The sequence below is a fragment of the Pagrus major genome, chromosome 22, assembly GCF_040436345.1.
Source record: "Pagrus major chromosome 22, Pma_NU_1.0".
NCBI lineage: Eukaryota > Metazoa > Chordata > Actinopteri > Spariformes > Sparidae > Pagrus > Pagrus major.
Window position 1 is genome coordinate 9554005 of NC_133236.1, and position 24126 is coordinate 9578130.

The following is a 24126-nucleotide window of genomic DNA, read 5'->3' on the forward strand; positions in this document are numbered from 1 at the left end:
TGCCATGAAAGCGTTCTTGCTACTTTTTTTAATCAAACTCACTTTCGTATAAAAATTAGACATCTAAATGTTCATGCATTCAACCTGTAGACTCTTAAACATGTATTAATTACTTCCACTTACACTCCGATGGTGACCAGATGAATTTCGCTTCACTAATAACCTTTAATGGTTAATTCACCAGCCGACACTGACGGTAATGTCTGAGCACACTACGTTGATAATAATGTCTAAGCTTTAGATGTCTACAGTGCACCTACCAACACTAGAATCTGCTGTCCTGACTCAATCAGTCTACAATAAAGAGGAGCTGTGACAGAGTTAATTTAAATACTGTCACACAGAGAGACAAGCTGTCGCCACAAACCGTTCAGCTCGTCACCGCACAAAATGCTTATAGACTTTTCCCCAAAGCTAACAGGCACTAATACTCAGGTACAACACACAAGTTTCTGAGATGAGAGGTTTGACCTGAAGGTGGCGCCAGAGGAAAACGTTAAATGGAGTCTGCTTATCATTCTCAGCTCTATTTAGCATCAGAAATTTAGCACGCTAACAAGCAGCATGAGCATATAATGTACAATGTTGGTAAAGAAAACGTGTTACCATGCTGTGATAGCATTTAACTCAATGTACAGACAGGGCTGACAGGATTATAGTTGTTAGTTTTTGAGGTATTTAATGAAATGAAGTGTTTCACAAGTGGAACTTTTGACCTGCTGGTGACTCGACATGAAAAGTCAAGAATTCATATTATCTCAACATTTATCCCGAGCATGACCGGCTGCCAGATGTCGCGGCAATTGCGACACAGGGCTGAGATATTTCACTCTGGACCAAAGTTTCGGACTCACAGAGCAACTTTAATTCACAGGCGACAAACACACTGGTTTATTTATCGAGACAGACAGGAACATTCACAAAGAAAAGGCAGAGATCAACACTCGTGTGTGATGATAGCTGGATCCTGTTTGTGATTGTTGGGTCACATCAGACTGCAGCCGTCTACACCAGGTGTGATTTATCTGGAAGAGAGGAAAACAGGAGGAGGGAAATGGTTGATCCTTTTGTCGTTGAACATTTTAAAGAGATTCCTACTGTATTAGGACATGAACCAAGACCATCAGACCATCCGTTGCTTTTTTCTGCTGTGAAATTTTATCTTGTTTTTTTTAACTTTGTTGTCTGTTCCTTCATGTTAAACTCTATATGCTGCTCTCTTGGTCAGGACTCCCTTGTAAAAGATATTTCTAATATCTAAAAGTTGGAATATCCCAGGTAAAATAAAGGTTTAATAAATAAGTGTGAAACTACTAATGTATTATTTGTATTCTGAGTTATAAAGACTTAATTTAGAGTTATTTGGACACTATTAACACTTAGTTTTGTGTTTTGCTGCATAAGAATAGACCATAATTATTACTTTTGATTAAAGGAAAGTAATAATTAAAGGAGAATGACTTCTTGTTTTACTACCACTACTCTACCTCCAATTCCTTTTTATCAATATGCAGTAATTACCAGGTTATTAAGGGGAAACTCTTAGTTAGTGGTAGTTGTAGAATATAACCATGCATAATAAGTGCTTTATAATGACTAATAATTACTAACATGCAGCAGCAACTAGTTCATGGTTAATATTTGCACCCTGACATAAAGTGTCACCCAACTGACTTCCAACATCTTTCTCTCATCACTGAGTTTATAAAAAGAAATACAGTCACATATCTTTCATACAGACACCAAATAAATATCACAGCATCACCTAAAGTTACATCATGAGTAATGCATGAAATAATGATTATAAAATAATTAAAAACATTAAGTAGTCCTTGTAGGATTGTAGTTTCAGGTTTTAATGATGAAATATTGTAAATGGACACACTTTGCGATAAACCACCACCATCGTGGAGACATTAGGGAGTGTTTAAGTACAATTCTTACAGATCTCTTCGAAGTGCCTTCTCTCCGGGAGCTTGGCTGGGGGCGGCCGCTCGCTACAGGCTGCCCTGCGCTGCGGTGCGGCGGTCAGAGCGGTGAGGAGCACCGGGCTGGACCGCAGGTGACTCCGGTAATGTCTCCTCTCGGTCCTCTCCCAGGACTGCCGGGGGTTCATCTCCACCTGACACCATGTCTCCCTCCGCAGGTTCTGCTCCAGCAGAGTCCGCTCCTCAGGTCCAGACATTCTGTCTCTGTCTTTATATTCTGTTGTTTGGTGTATTTTTCCTTTTATAAATTATCCAAAGTGTATCTGTTTGTGATGCTGCTGTTTACATAGCAACAGGACACCTGAGGAAGAGTACCTGGCCACCAAAGATCTTTAATGTTTGGAAGGATGAGTTACTCTGTCGGAATTTCAGCAACCAAAAGTCCTGTTCATTTGAGTGCAGTCCTAAACCATCTGAATTGAGTTAGCATTTTTGCACTTGCAATTTTTTAACTGTTTTTTGGTTAAATGCCTTAAATGTGTGTGGTTACCACAGGTTTAAGATATTTATGTTTTGTTTTATGACATAAAATACATCATTAAATGTCCCACAATTTAACTATAAAGTGCTTACGTGTCTTAAAAGTGTCTCAATGAGACTACAGAGATTGTCTGGGACATTAAACATCATCTCAGCGAACACAGAGACTCATCTACTCACTGGTCCAATCTTCATTTTGAATGTTTAAGCTAGAATTCCAACACATTGCACGTTTAATAAGCCTACAAATGCCGACTACTTTATAAACTACAGACTTTAGACCAGATGGAGCCAAATATAGAATGTATTATTTCATATACCATGAGACAGGATTTATCACATGATCCAGTGGCAGCAATTGTTTTTTTTCCTTTTGGTACCTGAAAACAGACACAGAGTGAGAGCTCCCTTCCTCACTCCTCTCCTCTCAAACCAAAGCAACACTGCAGTCAGAGGTTATTTGATCCTCCTGAGACAGACCTACATACAGCAGCGGGATTTAATGTGCAAAAGGTGCAAGTGCATACAATTACTGGACTAGTATTTAATCTTGTTTCCTCTCATTAACTATAGCAGCCATTCCCAACCTTCAGAATGAAGTGGCCCAATTTGAAATTGGAAGATTTTCTCTCTGATCAACACAGGAGACTTTATCAGAGCACATTTCTTCTGCATGGTGCAACAAGAGAGGGAAGTTAAATGCGGCTTCCTATCCTGGTGTGAATGTCACTAATATGTCAAAAATGGCCAAGTCCACAGGGTTTTGATATTGTCGTGGCAACTGATAACCAGTCGCTTGTCTAGTGCAGATGAGAGTTGGTCACATGCCAAGTTCAACACAATATTTCTTTTCTAGAAGTTCTTCATTGCTTGCAAGCAAGAGTCACACATCAGCAGCGCATAGATGTTGACTGAAGAGAGGCAGTCTCTTCTCATCCTTTGTAGTAGAAAACCAACACACACAATTGTAGAAGTCACAAGGTTACAATAACACTCCCATTACCTCCACTTTCTCCACTGGTTAACATAAATTTAACATACACGTACATCCCATAGTTTATGTTTCATACATCAACCATTGTCAGAACACATATCCCCAGGAGAGGTTACACGGAAAGGTCACAAAAATACTCTTGAGTCTGTTGTCTTATCTATGTTAGGTTTTTCAACCCTCTCTATCACATATGCTCTGAAACCATAAAACTGTCACAAGACAGGGAGGCCCATAGACACAATGTTTTCACTCTTAACACATCTTCTATGCTTGTTAAGTTTCGTAGGCAAGAGTAATGTATCAAATGAATAAAGGGACAATAGAGAATTTCCCTCACAATATATTTTTTTCTTTTTGCAGACATAAATGAAAAACTGGGAAAAACTGTTGTTTAGTAATAAGTCTGAATCTCCTGTGCATTTAGGTTCTACCTGCAGCTTGCACCTGCTGCAGTGTTGAGTCCCACTGGGTCAAACGATGATTAGGATTAGAGCAGATAACAGCCTGAACATATGGACTGGCTGATAATGCAGACAAAGCAGCAACATTACAGGCATGAAAGGAGCTGACCGGAAGCACAGAAGTTAATATTTGTCATCTTCATTGATTTGAAGTTTTTATTTGATTGTTAGACATTTCACTGTAGCTGCTAAGATAAACGCCTTACTTTAATCGTTACAACAAAAAAGTAATTTGAGTACTCTAAACCTGGGCATATGCCGTACAGTGTTAGAAATGTTAATTCCAACTCATACTGTACAAGTAAATGGTCTGCGATGTAAAGCCAAGCTCGAGATTAATGTGCTCACACTAAAATCAGTGTATACTTGGCTTTAGGATTACTTTGTAACAAGTTACCCCCAACACTGCCCACCACATAAAGCTGGTGCCCTTTTTATTTTTCCGCCCCCTGCCCCTCAAACATCACGAGTCCACCACTGGTAGATATGAGATTTTTCATTTTTGGGTGAACTAATCCTTTATTTTTTATTAGAGTAATGTCACATTCACTATAAAATGATTGGTTTTAATAGGTCAACATGCGAGAGTCTACTTCAGCTGATATCACTCTACAGGCTGTTGCATCATGGGATTCCACATGGTCACCGATTACATTCATACATACACACACACCCACACTCGGGCAGTAGTACAAGATACTACAGGCTGGAGCTGCGCTACCATTGGCTCACTGGCATCGGAAGGCCGTGTGTCAGCGTCGGATGAACAAAAGATAGAGGGACCCGGAGACAGCAGGCGCACCAGAGAGGCGGCATGCTGCTTCAGAGGCAGAGGACAGAGGACAGAGGATGAGCAGGACGCGTTCAAGTACTCAGCTGTAATATATCTGTAGTCCTCCTCTGGTTCATATTCTAGTCTTTCATGTTCTTTGAAGCATCGCAGCGGCTTCCACCAGTACCCGAATGAGGAAACCGCTCTGTGCTGCGTCTCCTCGCTTCCTGCCTCGCCCCTAGCTGCCGTCTCTCCTCTCAGCAGCGGAGTAAAGAAGAGGAACTACCCGGCAGGCATCATGGTGGCGGGCGAGCTCGTGCAGGAGCATCTACGCGCGGATGCCGGCGCACCTGACGACATCACGGTCGGCAGGAAGAGTCCCGAGCTGGAGGGAGCAGCCGAGCCGACATACGGAGCGGAGCCGACGTGCCGGGCCGGGGAGACAGACACCGAGCGGGAGCTCGAGCTGGAGAAGGAGAAGGAGAAGGAGGTGCCGGCGGATGAGAGAGAGGCGATGCTGCCCAACGGAGGAGGAGCAGAGGCGGTGGAGAAGAGGCTGGAGACCAGGCTGTACCGGCGCCGGTTCGCCGTGCTCACCATCTTCAGCCTGTACTCGTTAGTGAACGCCTACCAGTGGATCCAGTACAGCATCATCGCCAACGTGTTCACCCAGTACTACGGGGTGACCTACGACAAGGTGGACTGGCTCTCCATCGTTTACATGGTCGCCTACGTGCCGCTCATCTTCCCGGCCACCTGGCTGCTGGACCGGAAGGGTCTGCGGATCACGGCCCTGCTGGGCGCCGGCCTCAACTGCGCCGGCGCCTGGTTCAAGTGCGCCAGCGTGAGCCCCGATCGGTTCGGAGTCACCGTCACCGCGCAGGTCGTCTGCTCCGTGGCGCAGGTGTTCATCCTCGGCCTGCCGTCCCGCCTCGCCTCGGTGTGGTTCGGACCGCGGGAGGTTTCGACCGCGTGTGCCACGGCCGTGCTCGGGAACCAGGTCAGTGTTATTTCATTATATGACATGAGTTATATCTTTCCTGGGTTTAAAGGGGCACTTTGTAGTTTGGGAGAATACATTTAAAGGGGTACTAGCTAGAAAGGTGGCAGGGTCCGCCAAATATAAACAAAGTAAAACAGTTTGAAAATGTGTTGTCCTTTAAAGGTGATCTGTGTAGATCTGAGCAAACGAACTAAATAAACAAACACACACCTTGAAGGACAACACAATTTCAAATATATGTTATGTTAGATATTGTTTATGTGTGGCGGACCCTGCCACCTTTCTAGCTTCAAACAGTGTTCTGGAGACCTTAGTTTCCTCTGGGAACAGCTCATTTGTTAGTAATGGAAAAACATATTTCTGAGTTAATACTCATTAATATCATTGCTATCATAGTGCCCATTTAATATTTATATAATAACAGGGTAATAATACAAACTCGGAAATATTTATCTGTGTTTATCTGAAGTGCTTTTGAGGAGATTTGTCAACACAATATAACAGAACATAATGAACTGAGTAATACTGATGAATGTTATCACCAAACACTCATATTAAATGTGTAATATGATTAGAGACTGTATAAAACAATAATAGTGTCTGTTAACAGTATTTCTCTCTCTCTCTCTCTCTCGCTCTCTCTCTCTCTGTGTCTCTCTGTGTCTCTCGCCCCTAGTTGGGAACAGCCATAGGCTTCCTGTTGCCTCCAGTTTTGGTTCCCAACACGAAAAACGACACAGAGCTGATGGGTCACAACATCAGCGTAATGTTCTATGGCACCGCTGCGGTCTCCACGGGCCTCTTCATCCTCACAGTTATAGGTACACACCACAAACACCCACAACACACAGCACACACACAACACACACACACACACACACACACACACACACACACACACACACTGTGTGCCATCTCTGTGCCATCTGTTCCAGTTTCAGACTTGTGGTTTAGTTACCCTGAAAGTCATGTGAGGTGACCACAGGCTCACTTCTGTCTGCACATATCAACAGAGGTGTTTGTGTGTTAGTGTATTGTGTGTCTGTGTGCCCTCAAAAGCAGTGTTGTAAAAAGCACCCAAAAGTCATACTCGATTTTAAAAAAAAGACATATTGCACGTAATCATCAACGTAATAATATCATGTGCAATAATACTTTTTTTTTCACTACCTCTCCTCAGTATCTGTGCCAATATTACTCTCAGTGTCACTGCCACTGCTACTTTATTCTATTTTAGTTCAGTTTTAGTTAACTCTGCACTTGTCCTACTTCTATTGTATTCTATTAAGCAATGGTTTTTGCAGTTACTAGTCAAACACTTTATATATTTTGTATATTTTGTGTAATTCAATAATAGTTAATACTCTATTGTGTTTATTGTCATAAAAACTGGAGCCAGTGTGTGACCCTGACCCGGGGAACCCACTGATTGTTATATAACGTGTTCAAATATTACTGTGGTAGAAGTGAAAGCTAACAATAAGAATTGTGCTTGAGTAAACGTCTTCAAGGCAATATTTAAAAAATTAACAAAATCAACAGAATGTGAAGAAATAACAGGTGTGATGTTATATCAAAGGTGTCTATGTATTCTGTTGCAGAGATATCTTTTGAAGTTAGCATGCTAACCAGCTAGCGCCGAGACATTCTATACCTCAAGAGGTGACAGGCCGATAGTAAACAACGCCAGCATTTCTCGGGTGCTCCGAGCTCCCAGTACGTAGTCGATAGCTGCACTGTTAGCTGAGCTCACTAGGTAACAGCAGCTACATTTAGCAGCAGAGTTTGAATTCGACATTAGGCCAATATTTACATATAGCATCTTTAAAGTATTTGATATTAAATGTGCTTAAGTAAATAAGAACATATCAAATCTACTTAAGGGTAACCCCACCAATTTGACACATTAAAGTGTGTTTACAGGTCTTGGGGAGTGCTGCTGCATATGTGAAAAAGTAGTTTAAAGCCTTTTGTGTCTCCAGAAGGAAGCTGCTAAAAATGCCTCCAGTGATGTCACTCAGTGGCGAAGTGCTATTGTGGGTAATGTAGGCAGGTTATCAAAAGGAAGAAGAATGTGTGGAATGAAAAAGGTGATATATCTGGTTCTGCTGTATTGATTTTGATCATTTGTTATCATGATTCAGCACACAGTCTACAAACTAACTTGTAAGTAATCAAATGTAGAAATTAAGTAAAAAGCACAACAAGTAGAAGTATGAAGTAACTAGAAATGAAATAATCAAGTATACCTCAAAATTGTACTACAATTACGTTCCATCTCTGCTCATGAGGATTGAAACCCTCCACAGTAGGGACATTTTGCTGCTCCTTACATCTGTAAGTGACCAGTTTCAGATAAAGTCTTGAGTTTAGGATTAAGATTAGAATAGGATTAGACAGACCCACCGTTGAGGGTTAGTTTTTTAAGCGAATTAACTATGTGTCATGGTTTGGAGAGGAACATTTTTGGTTAAGTGGTGTGTGGAGAGGGTGAAATACTCACACCACACATTTTAGATCACCGTTTCCTTATCTTTTGTGGTATTGACTGTTTTCATTGCGCATTCAAAGAGAACATCATGTTTTTATTTCACTCTTTGACAAATAAGAGGCAGAGCAAGCTAACCCAAACAACCATGTCTGTGTCTTCTCCAGTGATAACGGACCGCCCCAAGCTCCCTCCCAGTCACGCCCAGGCTGTCCTCCCAGACACTCCTCCTGAAGATTACTCCTACAAACAGTCCATCCTCAACCTGGTCAAAAACAAAGCTTTTGTCCTCCTGCTCGTCACCTACGGTAAGCATGAAAGACCTTCATTTTCTGAAGCATTTTCTGGACCCTCAGTTCCAGAGAGTAACTTTGAACGACTACAAGAAAAGACGAAGGCACACATTAATTTTACCATAACTTTCTCTTTTGTTGCATTCTTGCTTGTTTATACCTACGTGCCAGCACCCACGCTTTAATTTGTGAGTTGTCAACCTGCTCCTTCAACCCTCAGAGCCTTAACGTTTATTAAAAACACCCACAATCCTCACAAAACAATCCAGAGAATTAACATTTCCCCTGGGGAGACGTCATTAGGGCCTCAGCAGATGAATGAGGCTGAGCTCTGCGCTCTCATGTTTATAGTGTGACCGTCTCACGGCACATGCTGCCTCACATGACTCCTCCGTGTGTGACAGCACAACACACACTTTAGTTTTTTTCTGTTCTCGACACACTCAAAGCAAGTCACAACAGCTAGACACACAGCGGGATTAGACAGAGCTACTTGCATGACAGCAAATTCACTCGTCAATAACATGAATACATGTGTTGCTGTGGTTAGAAACAGTGACTTTAAAAACATTATTTCTACAGTAACGTTCTAACCACACACTCCCCGGCCTCTTTGTTTCTGTCTGCCTGCAGGTATAATGACCGGCTCCTTCTACTCAGTCTCAACACTTCTCAGCCAGATGATCACGGCCTGCTATGAGGTAAAAAACACAAACAGCCAGGAGTGAATGAAAATAGACTGTTTAAAGGAATAGTTCACAAAAAAAAAATTTAAATTCAGTCACTATCTCCTCACCAACATGCAAGGGTGAAGTCTGGTAGTCCACAAAACACAAAAAAGAACATTTCTGGAGCTTCACAGCAAAACAGCATCGCAGCATTCTCCTAAACAACTGAAGTACTGAAGTAGTATTAACTTTAAACTTTTACTTTTTTGTCTCTTGTAACAAACATGTTTATTAATGGAGGTTCATTTCTGTTTTGCTACGGTCCAAAGCAAGATTCTTTGCTCTTGTAGGATTTGGTCGTTGCCACCTATCTCTAACTGTTTTCTTCTGTGTATGTTTCTCTCTGACCGTAAATCTATCAGCTCAGGGTGTGTTTGTTCATATTTGGGTCGTCTCGTCTGTCAGTGAGTGAGAAAAGGATCCTGATCCTGGATCTTTGCCTGAGACTCAGGTGCATCAGCTGCAGTATTGTAGCCATTGTCTTCCATACAACAGTTTGCTGTTTATCTTTGTTCCGACTCTGAATTATGATCAGGTTTTAAAGGTTGAGGCTGCAAGAACGAGACTCAAAACAGGTCGAACAACTTAATAATGGAACAACCTGTGTCAAATACTGCAGATCTTATCTAACTCATCACACCAACGTTCCCTCCTCAGCCGTACTTAAAGGGGCACTATCTAGTTTTGGGGATTAAATAAACAAACTGTCTTTGTTTTCATGACTGAATAAACTGAATAAACAAAGTGACCTTAAAGGACAACACAGTCTAAAACTGTTTTGCTTTGTTTATATGTGGTGGTTTATTCAGTTATGGAAAAAATAAATAATTGTATTATTACCTCATTAATATTGTAAATATTAAAATTCTGAGTTTCAATTTTCTCTCCAAAACTACGTAGTGCTCCTTTAAAAACGTTTCTGCGCCATTTAGTTGTCATTTTGTCTTTTTTTTACCATGAAGTATTAAACCGTACAGAATAATAGGTGGATGGATGGAGACTTGATGGTGGACAGAAAAAGAAGAACAGAGAGAGAGGAACAAAGAAACTTCTGATGGCTTTGACGAGACATGAGCTTATTGTCTGAGTTCATTAGCTTTTTTCACGCATGCCTGCTGCCCACCACAACACTGTCCACACACACACACACACACACACACGGGAAGCAAAATGATGCCGTGAAAGACTGATTCATTCACTCCGAAGCACTTCATTCTCACTCTCTCACACACCAACTAGAAGGAAGGCTGACGCTCATTCAGTTTCTGCTATTCTTAGCAATACACACTCTCTGTCACACACACACACACACACACGCTGAGAGATGTTCACCCTTGCATGAACTTATAAAACTCTCCCAGCTGAACTGTCAGATGACTTAACAGCCCTCTCCCACCAGAACCACCGTAAATCCCTGACTCCCCCCAACCCCCCTCACCCATACATACATACACACACACTTAAAGAACATGTGACTGGATTATAGTTCACCCACCTGTGAGAGGAACTTTTCTGTTTCTCTGCAGATTTGATGAGTTCAAAGGTGCACAAAAGTGTTTTCACTCAGCTGTATTTTTTACAGCCTGAATGATACCAGATTTTTGCAGGAAGTAAAGTAATTCTAATATTACTAATAATAATCCCTGAAATGTGGCATTTGATTTTGAATTTTCAGGTGAGCAATAAACTCTCATTGTCCAAAATGACATTGATACACTGAAATAGTAAGCTTCAGTTACCTCAAGCATCTTTTACCCCATTATGTTCTGTAACAGTTAAGTTATCTTATCGGCTCATATCAGACATATGATATAATTCTGATAATGTCAGGTGGCTGATGTATCATTTGGACTTTGGACTTTTCCACTAAAGCGGCTGTGGTTCAGGAGGTAGAGTGGGTCTTGCACTAATCGTAAGGTCATGTTTTTGATACCCGGATCCTCCAGCTGCACATTAAAGTACCCTCAGGCAACATACTGAACCCCAAATTGTGTGAGACGTATCATGGCTTTCTTTGGACAGGAAGCACTGTATCCCTCCTGATGATGTCAGCACCGGTTTTAATGTAACATCCTTGGTCGGCACCTTGTGTGTCCTCTGCCATGAATGTATAAATGTGTGTGTGAGTGGGTGAAAGTGTTGTAAAGCACTTTGAGTAGTCGGAAAACGGGAAAAGAACTTTATAAATGCCAGTATATTTATTAACATATACCATCTCCTCTCTTCTCCTCTCCTCAGAACCAGGAGTTGAATGCTGGGAGAATTGGTTTGACTCTGGTTGTTGCGGGAATGGTCGGCTCCATCCTCTGTGGCCTGTGGCTGGACCACACGAAGACATACAAGTAGGTGACGCATGCAGTTTTCTCCCTGGGGTTATGGGAGACTTAGGAGCACGTATGTGGTGGGGAACAACCATTCACCCATTGACATCGGAATTTAGCGCATTCACCCAGGTCTTATGTTTAGATCAAAGCTGAGCCGAAGTGATAAAAACCCGTGTCTACTACAGAGTCAATTGACCCTGGTGTAAATGGAGAGTGTGCATATTCCCATTGCACACAAAAGCCTGATCGTAGCAGGTTTAAGTGGGATTTTTGACCAGTAGAAAAAGGGTATAATTTAGTTTTGACGCTCGAGGAACAGGCCCAGACAGGTGTGTCCACATACTTTTGGTGTATAAGTGTAATATCAGAGTTGTTTCATACAACTGGCCCCTTTGTGTGAACAATATAAATCCTCCAGCGTGGAGAGTAGATGCAGTAAAATGAAACCTGAGACGATCAGGGTGGAGGAAGAGAGAGAACTGGAATCCTGACTTCGCCTAAACCTGTCGGGTTGTTGTGTCAGCAGTGCTCAAGTTTAATGTGTTGCCATAGTTTCACAAGTGGGAGGAATCAGAATGTGGGAAGTCGTAGAAGATAGTCACCAATCAGAGATAAGAGCTGTTTCTTCTGTGATTGTCAATCAAAGTAATCAATCGACTGCCTCTGACGTGGTTGTGCTGCTGTTTCACAGGATGACGACTCTGATCGTGTACACCCTGTCGTTTCTGGGCATGGTGGTCTTCACCTTCACTCTGGACCTCAACAACATCTACCTGGTCTTCTTCACTGCTGGAGCGCTGGGGTATGACTGTCCTGATTTACTGAATTATACCCCAATGAGCAAAAACATTTCCAAAAGACGTCAATTTAATATCTTTGAAGGCGTTGAAAAGACGTCCACTGGAGACCCTGAGTTATTGTGATGTCTTTTTTAGACGTCAGCTTCATGCAGACTCCTGAGTTTGAGGCTCAGGGTTCTAATCCACAAAATGAAATTAAAACTTCAAGTTGAACCACAAGAAGTTCTTTCATCACACTAACTTTCATTCTGGCTCTTTTGGATGTTTTTGCTCAGTTGGGTTCATGTTGCTGACATTTACTGTGCTATGCCGTTTTTTATATGACTATTTAATCATATGATAAATATATTTCAGTTCAGAAAAGATGAAACTGATATGCCAAATGCAGGTCTATGTTCATCAAAGTCAACACAGAGTAGAGCATCTTATCAAGCACATAAAAACAGTGATATTTGACTGCAGGGCCATCTTGTCTTTGCCGCCTTGATGCATTTCTGAAAACGGGATCTGACGGTGTGTTCATGTTGTTTGCATATCAAATAGCTACTTCATCTATCCAGGCTGCACACTATCATGTAATCCCGGGTTTGAGCTGGAAAGTGATCATACAGTGGAGGGGCAGGGGCATTAATTGCTTCCACATGTTACACATCCTCTCGTAAACCATCTCTGGTTGTGTCAGAGGCTCGTAAAGACAAACAACTCTGCACAGTCCACAAAAAGTTATCTCCGTCATACTTTATGTCCATTAACAGCACTTACCTTTGTTCTCTAAATTCAGTTAAGAAATGGTTTAAAATAACTGTGCAGTACCATCCTCCTTAAATTTGATCATTCCAATTAGTAATCAAAGAGAGAGTTGAGAATAACCAGCGATGGAATGTAACTAACAACAGTTTACTCAAGTACTGTACTTAATTACAATTTCGAGGTACTTTTCTTGAGTATTTCCATTTCCTACTACTTTATACTTCCTTTCCACTACATTTATAGTTACATTGATAGGGTATAACTTGTGACATGTAAGGATGCTGCATCAGAGCTGAAGTAGAACATTTTTAAAATCATTTTATCCACAATCGGACACAAAAAACACAGATACAGATAATAAACATTTTTTAAAAAGGTGAATATCAGCCCCGATAATCAGCCAGGCCAATAATCAGTCTACCCTCAATATATGTATTAAACCATCTGAGTTTTAGGCTGCATCACCCTTCAGTTTTACTCTCACAGCTGCACAATTCTGCTTTCAAAACAAATCTGCAGGACACGGGGTGTGAGCTCTGTCTGTCTCTCTGTTGTTTAAGGTTAAAACACAGCTGCTGCAGTTATGAAACAGGCACTGTGTGTATGTTTATATATAAATAAACATTCAGCAACAAATAAAGTGCACTTTCACAAGACCACACATTCCAATACCTTTTAAATATTAAAGCTCCAGGGTGTCAGAGCTGTAATTTGTTGGATTAATGTTATTTCTCTTTAATTGCAAAACCAGAGCCATATGATACGAACATGTGAATATTAGCTAAACACGGAAGGTGTAAATTATTTGGATCAGGTTTTCTGCGTCTGGATTTTAAAATAAGGAACAAAAATGTGTGACAGATAAAATACTTTTGTATTTGGATGTATTTTAGATGTGTGTGAGGTTTGTTTGGCTGTAATCACACATTTAAGCAGATTATTCGACTTGATTTAGTCTCTAAACTCTGGATAACGTCCTTCTGTGTCTCAGGTTCTTCATGACAGGTTACCTTCCTCTGGGCTTCGAGTTTGCGGTGGAGATCACCTACCCAGAGTCTGAGGGGACGTCGTCAGGACTCCTCAATGCTTTCGCTCAGGTATCACAGACACCACAAACGTGTTGCATTCAATTCTTAAGGGGCTGATTCGTAACTGTAATGTTTCCTGACCTGTGTGTTTGTGTTTGTGTGCAGATATTTGGGATTATTTTCACTCTGATTCAGGGCAAACTGACCACAGTGTACTCTCCTCTGGCTGGAAACCTCTTCCTCTGCGTCTGGATCTTCCTGGGGATACTGCTCACTGGTAGGCTGTTTGTACGATTCATTTGTGCACGTACCGCTAAATATTAGCCACGGAGGTGGACCATGTGACGATTTAAGATCATGATCGATCTTCAAGTTGTCCATAATGAAATTATCAGGTGAATCGTTGAGATTGCAGCATTTAATGACGCTATCACTGTACAATTTAGGGAAAGTGAAGGTTAACTGGCGATCCATTTCTGTTATCAACCAAATGATTGAACATGAACATTTAGGTGTCTGGTATCTATCAGTGAGTACAGAGGGGACTGTTGGGTAATGGAAGCTCTACTGAGGGCCTTTCTAGTTATAAATATACTGTTTCTTTGTTTTATGTTTCAGCCTTAATAAAGTCGGAACTGAAAAGACACAACGTCAACATGGGAGCAGACAGCAACCACCTGCAAGCAGTGAGTGCACAGCAACACACACAGCAACATACAGACATACACACAGAAGCACACACTATGGGTGATGTGATGTCCGTCTTCTTGGACCCAACACAAAACCAAAGGTCTACAGTAGATCCAAAGTCTTTGGCTGCTCTGCACGAGTAGACTAAACTGCAGAATGTTTCTGTGCGTATTCATTATTGTCATTATATATTGTTCATTATTCATCAGTCTTTCAGCAGTTTTAAAGAGACATTTATTTCAGTTCAGGTTTCAAAAATCTGACAAGAAAGTGAAAAGTTTTTAAAGTATTTTTGTATATTTGTTGACTTTCTAGATGAGGGATTTCATGGAAAACTGTATTTTTAAGAAATATATCACATGTCCCTCTGCGTCCCCATGGAGTGCCCTTTAGAGAGGACAGCACGGAGTCTGAGTGTCTCTTTGTTTTTCCTCCTACTGACGTCCCATGGTGTGATCTTATGACGAGACAGATTCTTGAACCTTTCTCTGCTCTCCCTGAACAGAGCCTCTTGTCAGCGTGGACATTAAGTCTCTTTTGTGTTTCTGTTCAGGCTCACAAATTCTCCTCTGAACACACAGCTATTAAATCTGTCCCCCTCTTGAATCTAACCTCACCACCGGCTGATTATCTGTAATGATTTCTGAAGGCGCCCTGCAAATCAGCCTTTGGCCGTTAATTCTGTTCGTCTCGAGTCTTCAATCAGCCTTTAATTCACGTTCCCACCGTCCTGCTGAGTCACCGCTGAAGTGCCCCTCTGAGAAGGCGATTGAACAAACACTTCCTCTTCATCCTGAGCTCAGCGGTCACAATCAAGTTTGAGGTTTGCGAGATGAGATTCGAAATAGAAAGTTTATTTACAGAAGGAAGAGGACAATATGAAAATTCATATCTCAATTATCCTGGTCAAAGGATCACAACAATCATCGTTTTTTCAGTCACTCGTGAGGATATTCACGATTATCCCGATGGTGGAAATTCACTGCGATCAACTTTTGTACGTATGTGAGTGTTTTCAGTGCGATTTGCGATTAAACTCGATGTTGTTCCGTCTCTAAAGTCTTTCTGCTCACAGAAATTGTGGCCTTTAAACAAGCACTGTCTCATTTTCACCACTTAAATAAAACAAATGCTGGATTTCAAAATTGTTTTCATTTGGCACCATCTGGTGGTAATATAAAGAAATACACTGAGGATTGGACTAAAAACAGTTGACACCAGAGTTGATTAATCTGTCTTCATAATACTTTAAACAATGCTTTAATCATATAAAATGATCCACATAGTAAACTCTATAAACACGTATCTCCATATGAGTGCAGAGTTTGTTGGCAAGGGGAAAATGTTGGTATCAGAAGCGTTCTGGTTTCCTTCTGTAGTCCAAGTAGTGTAGACAAAATGTGTTTTGGTTGCATGCAGGTAAACTGAGAGCAAAAGAGACAAAACAGTTCCAGAACACAATCTTTGAACCCATCGACTGTCGTCTGATGACCACTTAGCTTTTTTTGAAATGTTAAGTCGAGGAAGTATGAACTGAGAAATGAGAAGCTTGGAGCTTGTTTCCGTGTCATTGACTCATCAAACCCGATGTTAGTCCATTCCAACAAATCCTTGAGGAAATCGTTTTGTTGATCCCCGTCTAACTTTCTCTCCATTTCTTTCTCCTAGCTTCCCACTGATTGTCCCGGGGAGAAAAGCAATGGCGTCAAGCTGGAACCCTCGTTCAGCTTCTCCCATGAAACCTCGCTGTGACGCCGCCAAGTCACCGGATCGTAGGACAGTTGAGAAGGTCTCCCTGGGACAAGTGCTGGCACTGTAGTCTATGTGAAGAACCTAAAGGTGCACTTGAATTTTATTCCCAAGTATAATCTCCTCGATAATCGGACAGCTGGATTTTCGGGATGAGATCCGAGTCTAATCAAGCACATTCACAATCTACAGTGGAATTAAGCCAGAAGGGATGACCAAAGCTGGTCAACGCTCCCCCTGAAGCTGTTTGACTCTGCATTACCTCCCGTTGACAGAACTTGGTGGTTCCTCTCGGAAAGAAGATATGGATCGGTAAAAAAAAGTATGCAGAAGAAAATCCGCCGCACTTTATTTGTATCGTAGGTGAAGCATGGCGCTCCTGCGTTGGTATCTGTATGTAAATCCTGGATCACCATCACCTGGTCTGCTGTAGTTGATTCTTGACAGATCGCAGCAGCGGGTCGGAGTCTTCAGGTGTCTGGGAGGACGAACTAGAGAGTCATCCTGCAGCCACTGCCCGCTGCACAGGGCCAACGTCTCCTGAGTTTACTTGAATTATACTTTCACGCTCTGGACTGTAAAACATTGTAAATGTTGTTAATAGTCCTTCATTTCATTTCTTCTCTACACAAGACACTGGCTGTGTTAGTTACCATCTGAAATCTCCTGTGAAGCTGCTTCGGACAAAGATAATCAACATGAATCATGTTATTTTTCAATCAGCCAGGCCGAGAAGCAGTCGCAGATCATTTTGCCTGGTTCGTTTAGTCTGCAAAAGAATGGGCGGATGATGTAGCAGCAAGTCTGAGGTCTAGACGATTAAAAAAAGTACATGAAAGTAACTGAGCTCACTCAACTGACACCGTCTAAATCTGGAAATCCTCACAGGTTTTTATTTGCAACTTCATTTTTGACACAGGTTTTCATATATTGGGACCCACGAACAGTTAAGTTCAGTGCGATTGTGGCTACCTTTGCCTAAACGCTTAGTAAACCTGGGATGGCGAGTCATTCCATTCAGAAGAAAAGAGTTCAAACATTTAGAAGGTCCATCATTCTTTTCCTTCCCATTAGTCGCCTCCACAAAGCGACAAAGGAAGTTGAGGGAAGGGGAGGGAATGTAGAAGGGCTGCCCCCTAAAAACCGAACCGGATCGTTCTCGTGCTTTTTGTTGTAGTACACGGAGCAAGGCTGGATGTAAACTATAAAAGTGAGTCTAGAAATGACCACAAATCTTAAAACTAACTCTGACTGAGGCGGAGGAGGGTGATAGAAAACAGAGAGCAGTGTGACTCCTGTCTGTCGGCTGCCCTGTGATGAATGTCAGTGAAGTCGCCTAAAACGCTTTAGAATCAGTTGGCGGTACAACCTCCGCTACTGCCATTCAAGAGAGATCCGAGCAGGACGCACAATTTTACTGACTCTGACCGCGTGGAAATCTAATCATAGATTTTGAGGATACAACTATAATCTGAGAAACGCCGGTGTCGTGACTACGATGCATTCATTCATTCTAAGACGCTACAGATGTATGAAATGATCTGAGCATTATTAATTTTTGTTGTATTTTGTCCCCGCAACATTTCTTTGTTTCTTTGTTTTTAACAGTTGCTGCCTTTTGAAACAGACGTAATGCAGTAACCAGATAATAAAGTACACGATAATGAATATAAGGATGTAACATAGTGCAGAAAGAAGGGGCAGGGACACCATTCACCCTATTACAAGACACTGCACCATCAAAATGACTCTGAAGCTTTTATTTTAAGGTAAAAAAAAGTTAAAGAATGTTGCTTTAAATTCCCTACCAACTCCCTTACCAAGTATATTTGTCTAATTTCTACTCAAAACCATCTTATTACACTTAATAGAAGACTCGGTCACCTAGAAAGAAGCATTTCTGTGAGATAAATGGGATAAGTTGTTTGTAGACAATCTTCACATGTTCCACTGGCAGATTCTTTACTTATTGCAAACAAGAAACACCTTGTATTCATTGTTTTGTACTTATTTTTGAAGTGGCATTTTTCCAGTGTAACTTGTCACTACCCAGAAACACTGACAAAACTGTGACGTTTTCAAACTGCTGTTGCTGGTGAAATCGGTTGATCGCTGCATCCCCGCACAGATGACAGAGGAAAGGCATTAAACACGAGTCTCACAGATAAAACAGGAGACTCACACCGGCTGACTCAGGAGTACATCAAGAGTCCGCTTCTATCGACAAAACTCTTGTTGGCTAAAGTGGAGAAAGTAGAGGTCTAATTTCTGTGATAGCGCCCTGACATGACTGATGCCCAAGAGTCAAAGCACTGTGCTTATGATTCATGTGATTGTCCTAATCCAAGTTACAGACCGGCTCTAATGGGGTTTATTATTGAATTTTATTCAAACTCATAATTATAAGGCTCTTTGTAAGCATGAGTTAATAGGTGATAGAGCCCTTGTAAGTCCTTTATAAGATGTTTATTAACATAAATAAGACTATATAAGTGTTAAAATCTACATGTTTATCGTCAGTTTATAAAACATTCCTACGCACTTACAGGAAACTTGTTTACAGTTTATAGACACTTGAGAAGGTCAATGCAAGTCTTATGAGTTTCTTACAATTGTTTACAGCATTTTGAGCACATTTATTGAGTTCAATTGAGGCTTTAATTGAAGGTTTCTTAAAACAAAGCTTTTTCTGCACATAAACAGCGTTTTAGATGTTAAGAAAGTCGAAAACGAATGAAAGAAAGAAAACGATGAGGCAGACGCGTTTATCAGTGTTCGTAGCATCACTGGCAAATTTGAACTCTGAGTTTGTGTTAGGATGTTGAAGGTGCGTGTTCGTACGTTGATTAAAATGGATGCTCTACTGTTTAACTTTATATTTAGGAAGACACAAACATGCTCTGATAATACAGCGATGGGAAAAAGAGACAAAAACGGCTGCTGATGATGTTTTGCTGACAAATTATCCAAGAAGACACTGTGAAGAGCGGTCGTGCTTCTCGCCTCGTTCATTGCATTTTCTGTAGCTTAGCAACCGACCAGAGTATACAATGTGCTTCCTGCTTCCTCCCGCCCAGTGTACATGAATGGGTACGGGATATACGTTTTCAAATGTGATGTATAGACAGAGATTATTTCTGAAATGGTGCTGAAACAGGACAGAGACCTTTTTCTTAAAAAACCTGTTTCCAAAAATACCCAAATTACTAACTTATTATGCCATTATTAATACATTATTCAGCTTTGTGTTGCCTTATGAAGATGAATACATACTTTGTTTCGCATTTATTAACAGTTAACCGTTAACTGCCTTGTTAAGATTATTATATAATTATAAGAGCTCATAAGGTTTTTATTAATGTTCCTTAGCAGTTTATAAAGTTAACAAGTTGCCTATAATTGCTTATAAATGTCTTATAATCTAACAATTAATGTGTATTGTGCTATTATGAACATTTGATGATGATTAACCTAAAGACTTATTATTATGTATTATTAAGGCTTATATAGTCTTATCTTAAGGACTTACAAGGGCTGTATTTTCCTATTATTTAATGCTTATTACAAGGACCTATATATAAAGTGTTACTGACATGAGAGAGAAAACTGCAGTAAAACAGAATAGAAGACATGACTGGCTTGTACAAAAAGCTTCTCAACAACACGACTGTGCTGCTGCCGCTGCTGTGTTTCCCCACTAAACAAACGACAGTGGACCAAACAGAATGTGAACAAGTACAGAGTTCAGTGCACAAAAACAAAACAGACGCACAACTTCAAGTTTTATACTCAGATGCATGACTGAAAATGTGTTTTTAATGTCGACTGCTGTCTGTTGTTACGCACACACAATCTGCATGTCACAGCTGCTGTTTGTGAGAAGGGAAGAATAGCGCCATCTTGTGGTTTTTGTAACAAAGCAAGCAGAGTGGACAGAGAAGCACAAGAGTGATTGTTTCTGTAACAGGAAAAGATGATTGACATTATAAGTGATTTACAGATCGGTTTGTTCATTTTATTTATGTCGTACAAAAGTTTGACTTGTAGAAGGAATTGTGGTTTTGTAGCTTTCTTTACACATTTATAACTATAAATGTTTTGTTTTTATTTATGTGTGAATGAATGTTGCCAACTTTTAAAGAAACCGTTTGGCGATGACATTATTTTAAAGAATGATTACAAAGTCAACATCAGCAGAGAGACATTTTACTTTTTGCCAGAACTTTCTCTTTACTTTTCTGAATATACCTTTAATGGTAGCATGTTTCTACAAACCACTGTTAAATATTCTGTTTAACTTCTGTTTGGTATAAAAAGAAAACTATGTATATTTATTTGGTTTCAAAGTATTTCTCTGTTTTCTGGCTCTTAGCCATTGAAGGTCTAACTTCTCTCTCATTTTTATAAGTGGAACTTTTACAGTCTTGACATATGTTCATATAATTTATTTTTCTCATCATGTTCGGCTATTTATTAATCTGTGAATAAATTATTAGGAAATAGCACTGAGTAAAATAATAAAAGCACTCACAACAAATGGTTATCTGGACTAAAACATACTGAGAACTCAGCTTGTTTGATGAAACCCAACTGAAAAATGTCTTCAGAATCAGATCTCCCATTGTCTCCATTGTGAAATCAAGAAAGGATGTTATGTACCAGGTACTGTGAGTGCTGCTGAGACCATTTGTGTATGAAATCATCTCTGTTGTAACCACTACACTGGTCTTTGAATCACTTATTTTACATTAACGTATAAATTAGTTTTTGTTTTGCAGGATGTGTTCATGGTTGTGGACGAAGGACAGCTTGTAGTTCACAGTGCAACTTTTATGTGACACATAACGATTAAATGGCAGAGGTCAAACTGACACAAGCTGAATGCCTCATTTGTGTATTTTCCCAACAGCATGCACTGTTGCGCTTTCCTCTAGGATAAGGCTTAGTTAGTCTGTTTTACACATTGTCAACAGCTCTCATGAATAGAACAAACATCATCACGTTAGTTCGTCTGTCGTTACCTTAGAGATACTTTTAAAACGTCCTTTGTGCCGTAAATCCAGCCTTCATTCTTCTGGGAACAAATCTTTCATGGGAACCAATTTAAATGCAAATGTTGTCATTTCTCTTTAATCATTACACTGTGCAAATCATTCTTTACTCCATAATGAGAAGTTTAACCAAGAATATAAATAGTGTTTATAGAGTCGGAGAAAATGTCGGTACAGGAGTTGATGGTATATGACGCTGGTGGATAGAGTAAAAGTTGGATTAATGGTAAGAAACTTTTACCAAACTCATGTGTTGTATAGCCATTACACAATGAACACACATTACACAACATTACACATGAACACACCGAATTCATAAGAACGACTTCCCAGCTTGGAAAATGGGATCATCTGAGGAGCACATGAATGCAGCATAATACACATCTGGTACTCTAGTCATGCCCCCATGAAGAGCGCCAGGCTTTGAAGCCAACTTTTTATAGCGGCCAAACCGTGTAATTACATTGGCATGTGATGCAGTGTGGCCCAAAAAAGACCTTTTTCCTATAAGCTTACATTGTGAAAGAAGCTTGTAATAGACTCGCCAATCAACTAGAGGTCAGCGTGTGAGTGTGACCATTTGTCCCACCTAGCTGCAAAAAGTACACGCCTGTATAAAGGTGCAGTACCAGCAGGAGGCGATAATGACCGAGGATGGGTGCCGAGGACGAACGCACGCTAGCCAAGGACGTTACATTAAAACCTGGACATGGTGTTGAAGGTGGAGCCCCGTTCATTTCTATGAAAGCTGCTCAGTGGCACATGAAGCCAAAATGGCTCGACTTCCTGGTGATAAAAATATCCCGATAGTCCATGTTGTGTGAGGGTACGCACTAGAGACTCCCGCCAACCGAGCTGGCTAACTTCGGGTTTAGCACTCGGCTAACTTGAATGGAGATAAAACAATTTAATTGTGCAGCTTTTCTAGACTTTTCAAATGTTATTGGACCGAATGGCTCGAAATTGGGATGCTTCTTTCACAATGTAAGCTTATGGGGAAAAGTCTTTTTGGCCCCCAGTGCATCACATGATGTTGTAATTACACAGTTAGGCCACTATGAAAGTCGGCTTCAAAGCCTGGTGCTCTTCCTGGGGTCTTGACACTAGCTAGAAACTTCATGGCTGGAGAAAGTTGGAGTTAGTCATGTGGTTCATTCATAGGACCACCACCCAGGTGAACAGGGTGTAAGTCTTGAATGTTAATAGTTTTAAACGTTGAAACGCTGCACGATTTAGCTTCAAAAATACTAAATGATTTTACATGCCAACCACCCATGAGTGGGCTTATTATTGAGAGAATTACCGGTCGCTGCGAAGATGTTTTTCAGACGTTGCAGACGACAACAGGTATGCATTTATTTCCTAAACTGATGGTGTGCACATTGAGCTGATTATGTGTCTGTCATATATAATCATGTATGTTTTTGTGTATTTTTAACAGAAAAAATCTGAAGATGTGGAAGTTGGAGACAAGATAAGCTCCAACCCACAGAAGAGGTAAGATAACGCCTCATGTTATTATTGTAACTTACTCATTTTATTCTGAATGATATTTTGTATCTTATATATTTTCTAAGAAAATACATATATATGCTAACATTTTTGTCATACTTTTCTAAATATTGTGTAAAGGACGAGGATAGTGTCATAGATTCACTGCACTAGATAGTCATAAATCATTTTGTGATTATTTTGATTTTGATTGTCAGCAGATTGTGATTTTAATTAGATTCAAGATTAAAGGGAATGATCATTTAGCAACACAATTTTCATTTTAATTGAAAAAACTATTTAAATCATGACGATGTGACATTTGTTGGGGTTTGTACAGAAGAAACATGTTTTCTTAAATCTAAAGAAACAAGATTTGTAAGCAGGGCATCTCTGCAGCAAGTTGAGCTGAAAAGCATCTGTTACTTGATCTAAATGAATGGATAATGCAGCGGTGTATATATTATTGTGATGTCACACTGAGCCTTGACATCATATCCAGGAGATAATATCAGTGAATATGATTTAAATACAGAATAGATATGAAACAAAAACGTGAGGTGGTAAAAATCCCAGCAGGTCCCCTGGTAATACTACTCCTGTGTGAACAGGGCTTAAAGCTCTCGCCAAAAGCATAATTACAATGAAAAGCCACTTTTAAGATTTACCGTAGTTTCGTTTTCGGGTCAAAATCATTTTCAATTGCGTGCTAGGGGCAGCTGTATGGTAGCATCAGCGTCGTAATTATGCTTTTACACGAAGGTTTGACTCAGGTACATTCACAAAAAAGCCTAGTTTGCATTCTGGCAAGAGTTACACGTTAACAAATCAATGAAACAACATGTGTAGTTGAGTGTATGTATGAAGTAACAGAAAATCGAATTACCCAAGTTTTTAAGTTTAATTGTACTGAAGCACAGTACACTTTGCCCTCATTCAGTCTACTTTTGATTGATATCAGTGGCATTTTGACTCCACTATACAGCTGAATAATCATCTGTATTTTCTCTTCATTAACAGTGTCATTGTTGAGAAG

General features: G+C 40.5%; 2 protein-coding genes across 2 annotated transcripts; one reads left to right on the top strand and one right to left on the bottom strand.

The window, feature by feature from the left end:
- Positions 1 to 1005: 1005 nt before the first annotated feature.
- Positions 1006 to 2185, bottom strand: spata45 (spermatogenesis associated 45). The gene is made up of 2 exons (XM_073492426.1): positions 1945 to 2185; positions 1006 to 1025 (listed from the first exon to the last, which is right to left on the bottom strand). The coding sequence occupies exons 1-2, from the start codon at positions 2183 to 2185 to the stop codon at positions 1006 to 1008; spliced, it is 261 nt and encodes an 86-aa protein (XP_073348527.1).
- A 2808-nt stretch (positions 2186 to 4993) lies between these two features.
- Positions 4994 to 16551, top strand: flvcr1 (FLVCR choline and heme transporter 1). Its single transcript, XM_073493284.1, has 10 exons — positions 4994 to 5695; positions 6375 to 6519; positions 8354 to 8494; positions 9113 to 9180; positions 11446 to 11549; positions 12223 to 12333; positions 14073 to 14178; positions 14275 to 14386; positions 14728 to 14795; positions 16468 to 16551. The coding sequence occupies exons 1-10, from the start codon at positions 4994 to 4996 to the stop codon at positions 16549 to 16551; spliced, it is 1641 nt and encodes a 546-aa protein (XP_073349385.1).
- Positions 16552 to 24126: the final 7575 nt, after the last annotated feature.

Coding starts and splice junctions, on each gene's coding strand:
- spata45 (XM_073492426.1), bottom strand. CDS start 2,185: ATGTCTGGACCTGAGGAGCGGACTCTGCTGGAGCAGAACCTGCGGAGG. Junction 1,026..1,944: donor AAGGCACTTCGAAGAGATCT/GTAAGAATTGTA, acceptor CCTCTCTTCCAG/ATAAATCACACCTGGTGTAG.
- flvcr1 (XM_073493284.1), top strand. CDS start 4,994: ATGGTGGCGGGCGAGCTCGTGCAGGAGCATCTACGCGCGGATGCCGGC. Junction 14,387..14,727: donor CCTGGGGATACTGCTCACTG/GTAGGCTGTTTG, acceptor TTTATGTTTCAG/CCTTAATAAAGTCGGAACTG. Junction 14,796..16,467: donor ACAGCAACCACCTGCAAGCA/GTGAGTGCACAG, acceptor TCTTTCTCCTAG/CTTCCCACTGATTGTCCCGG.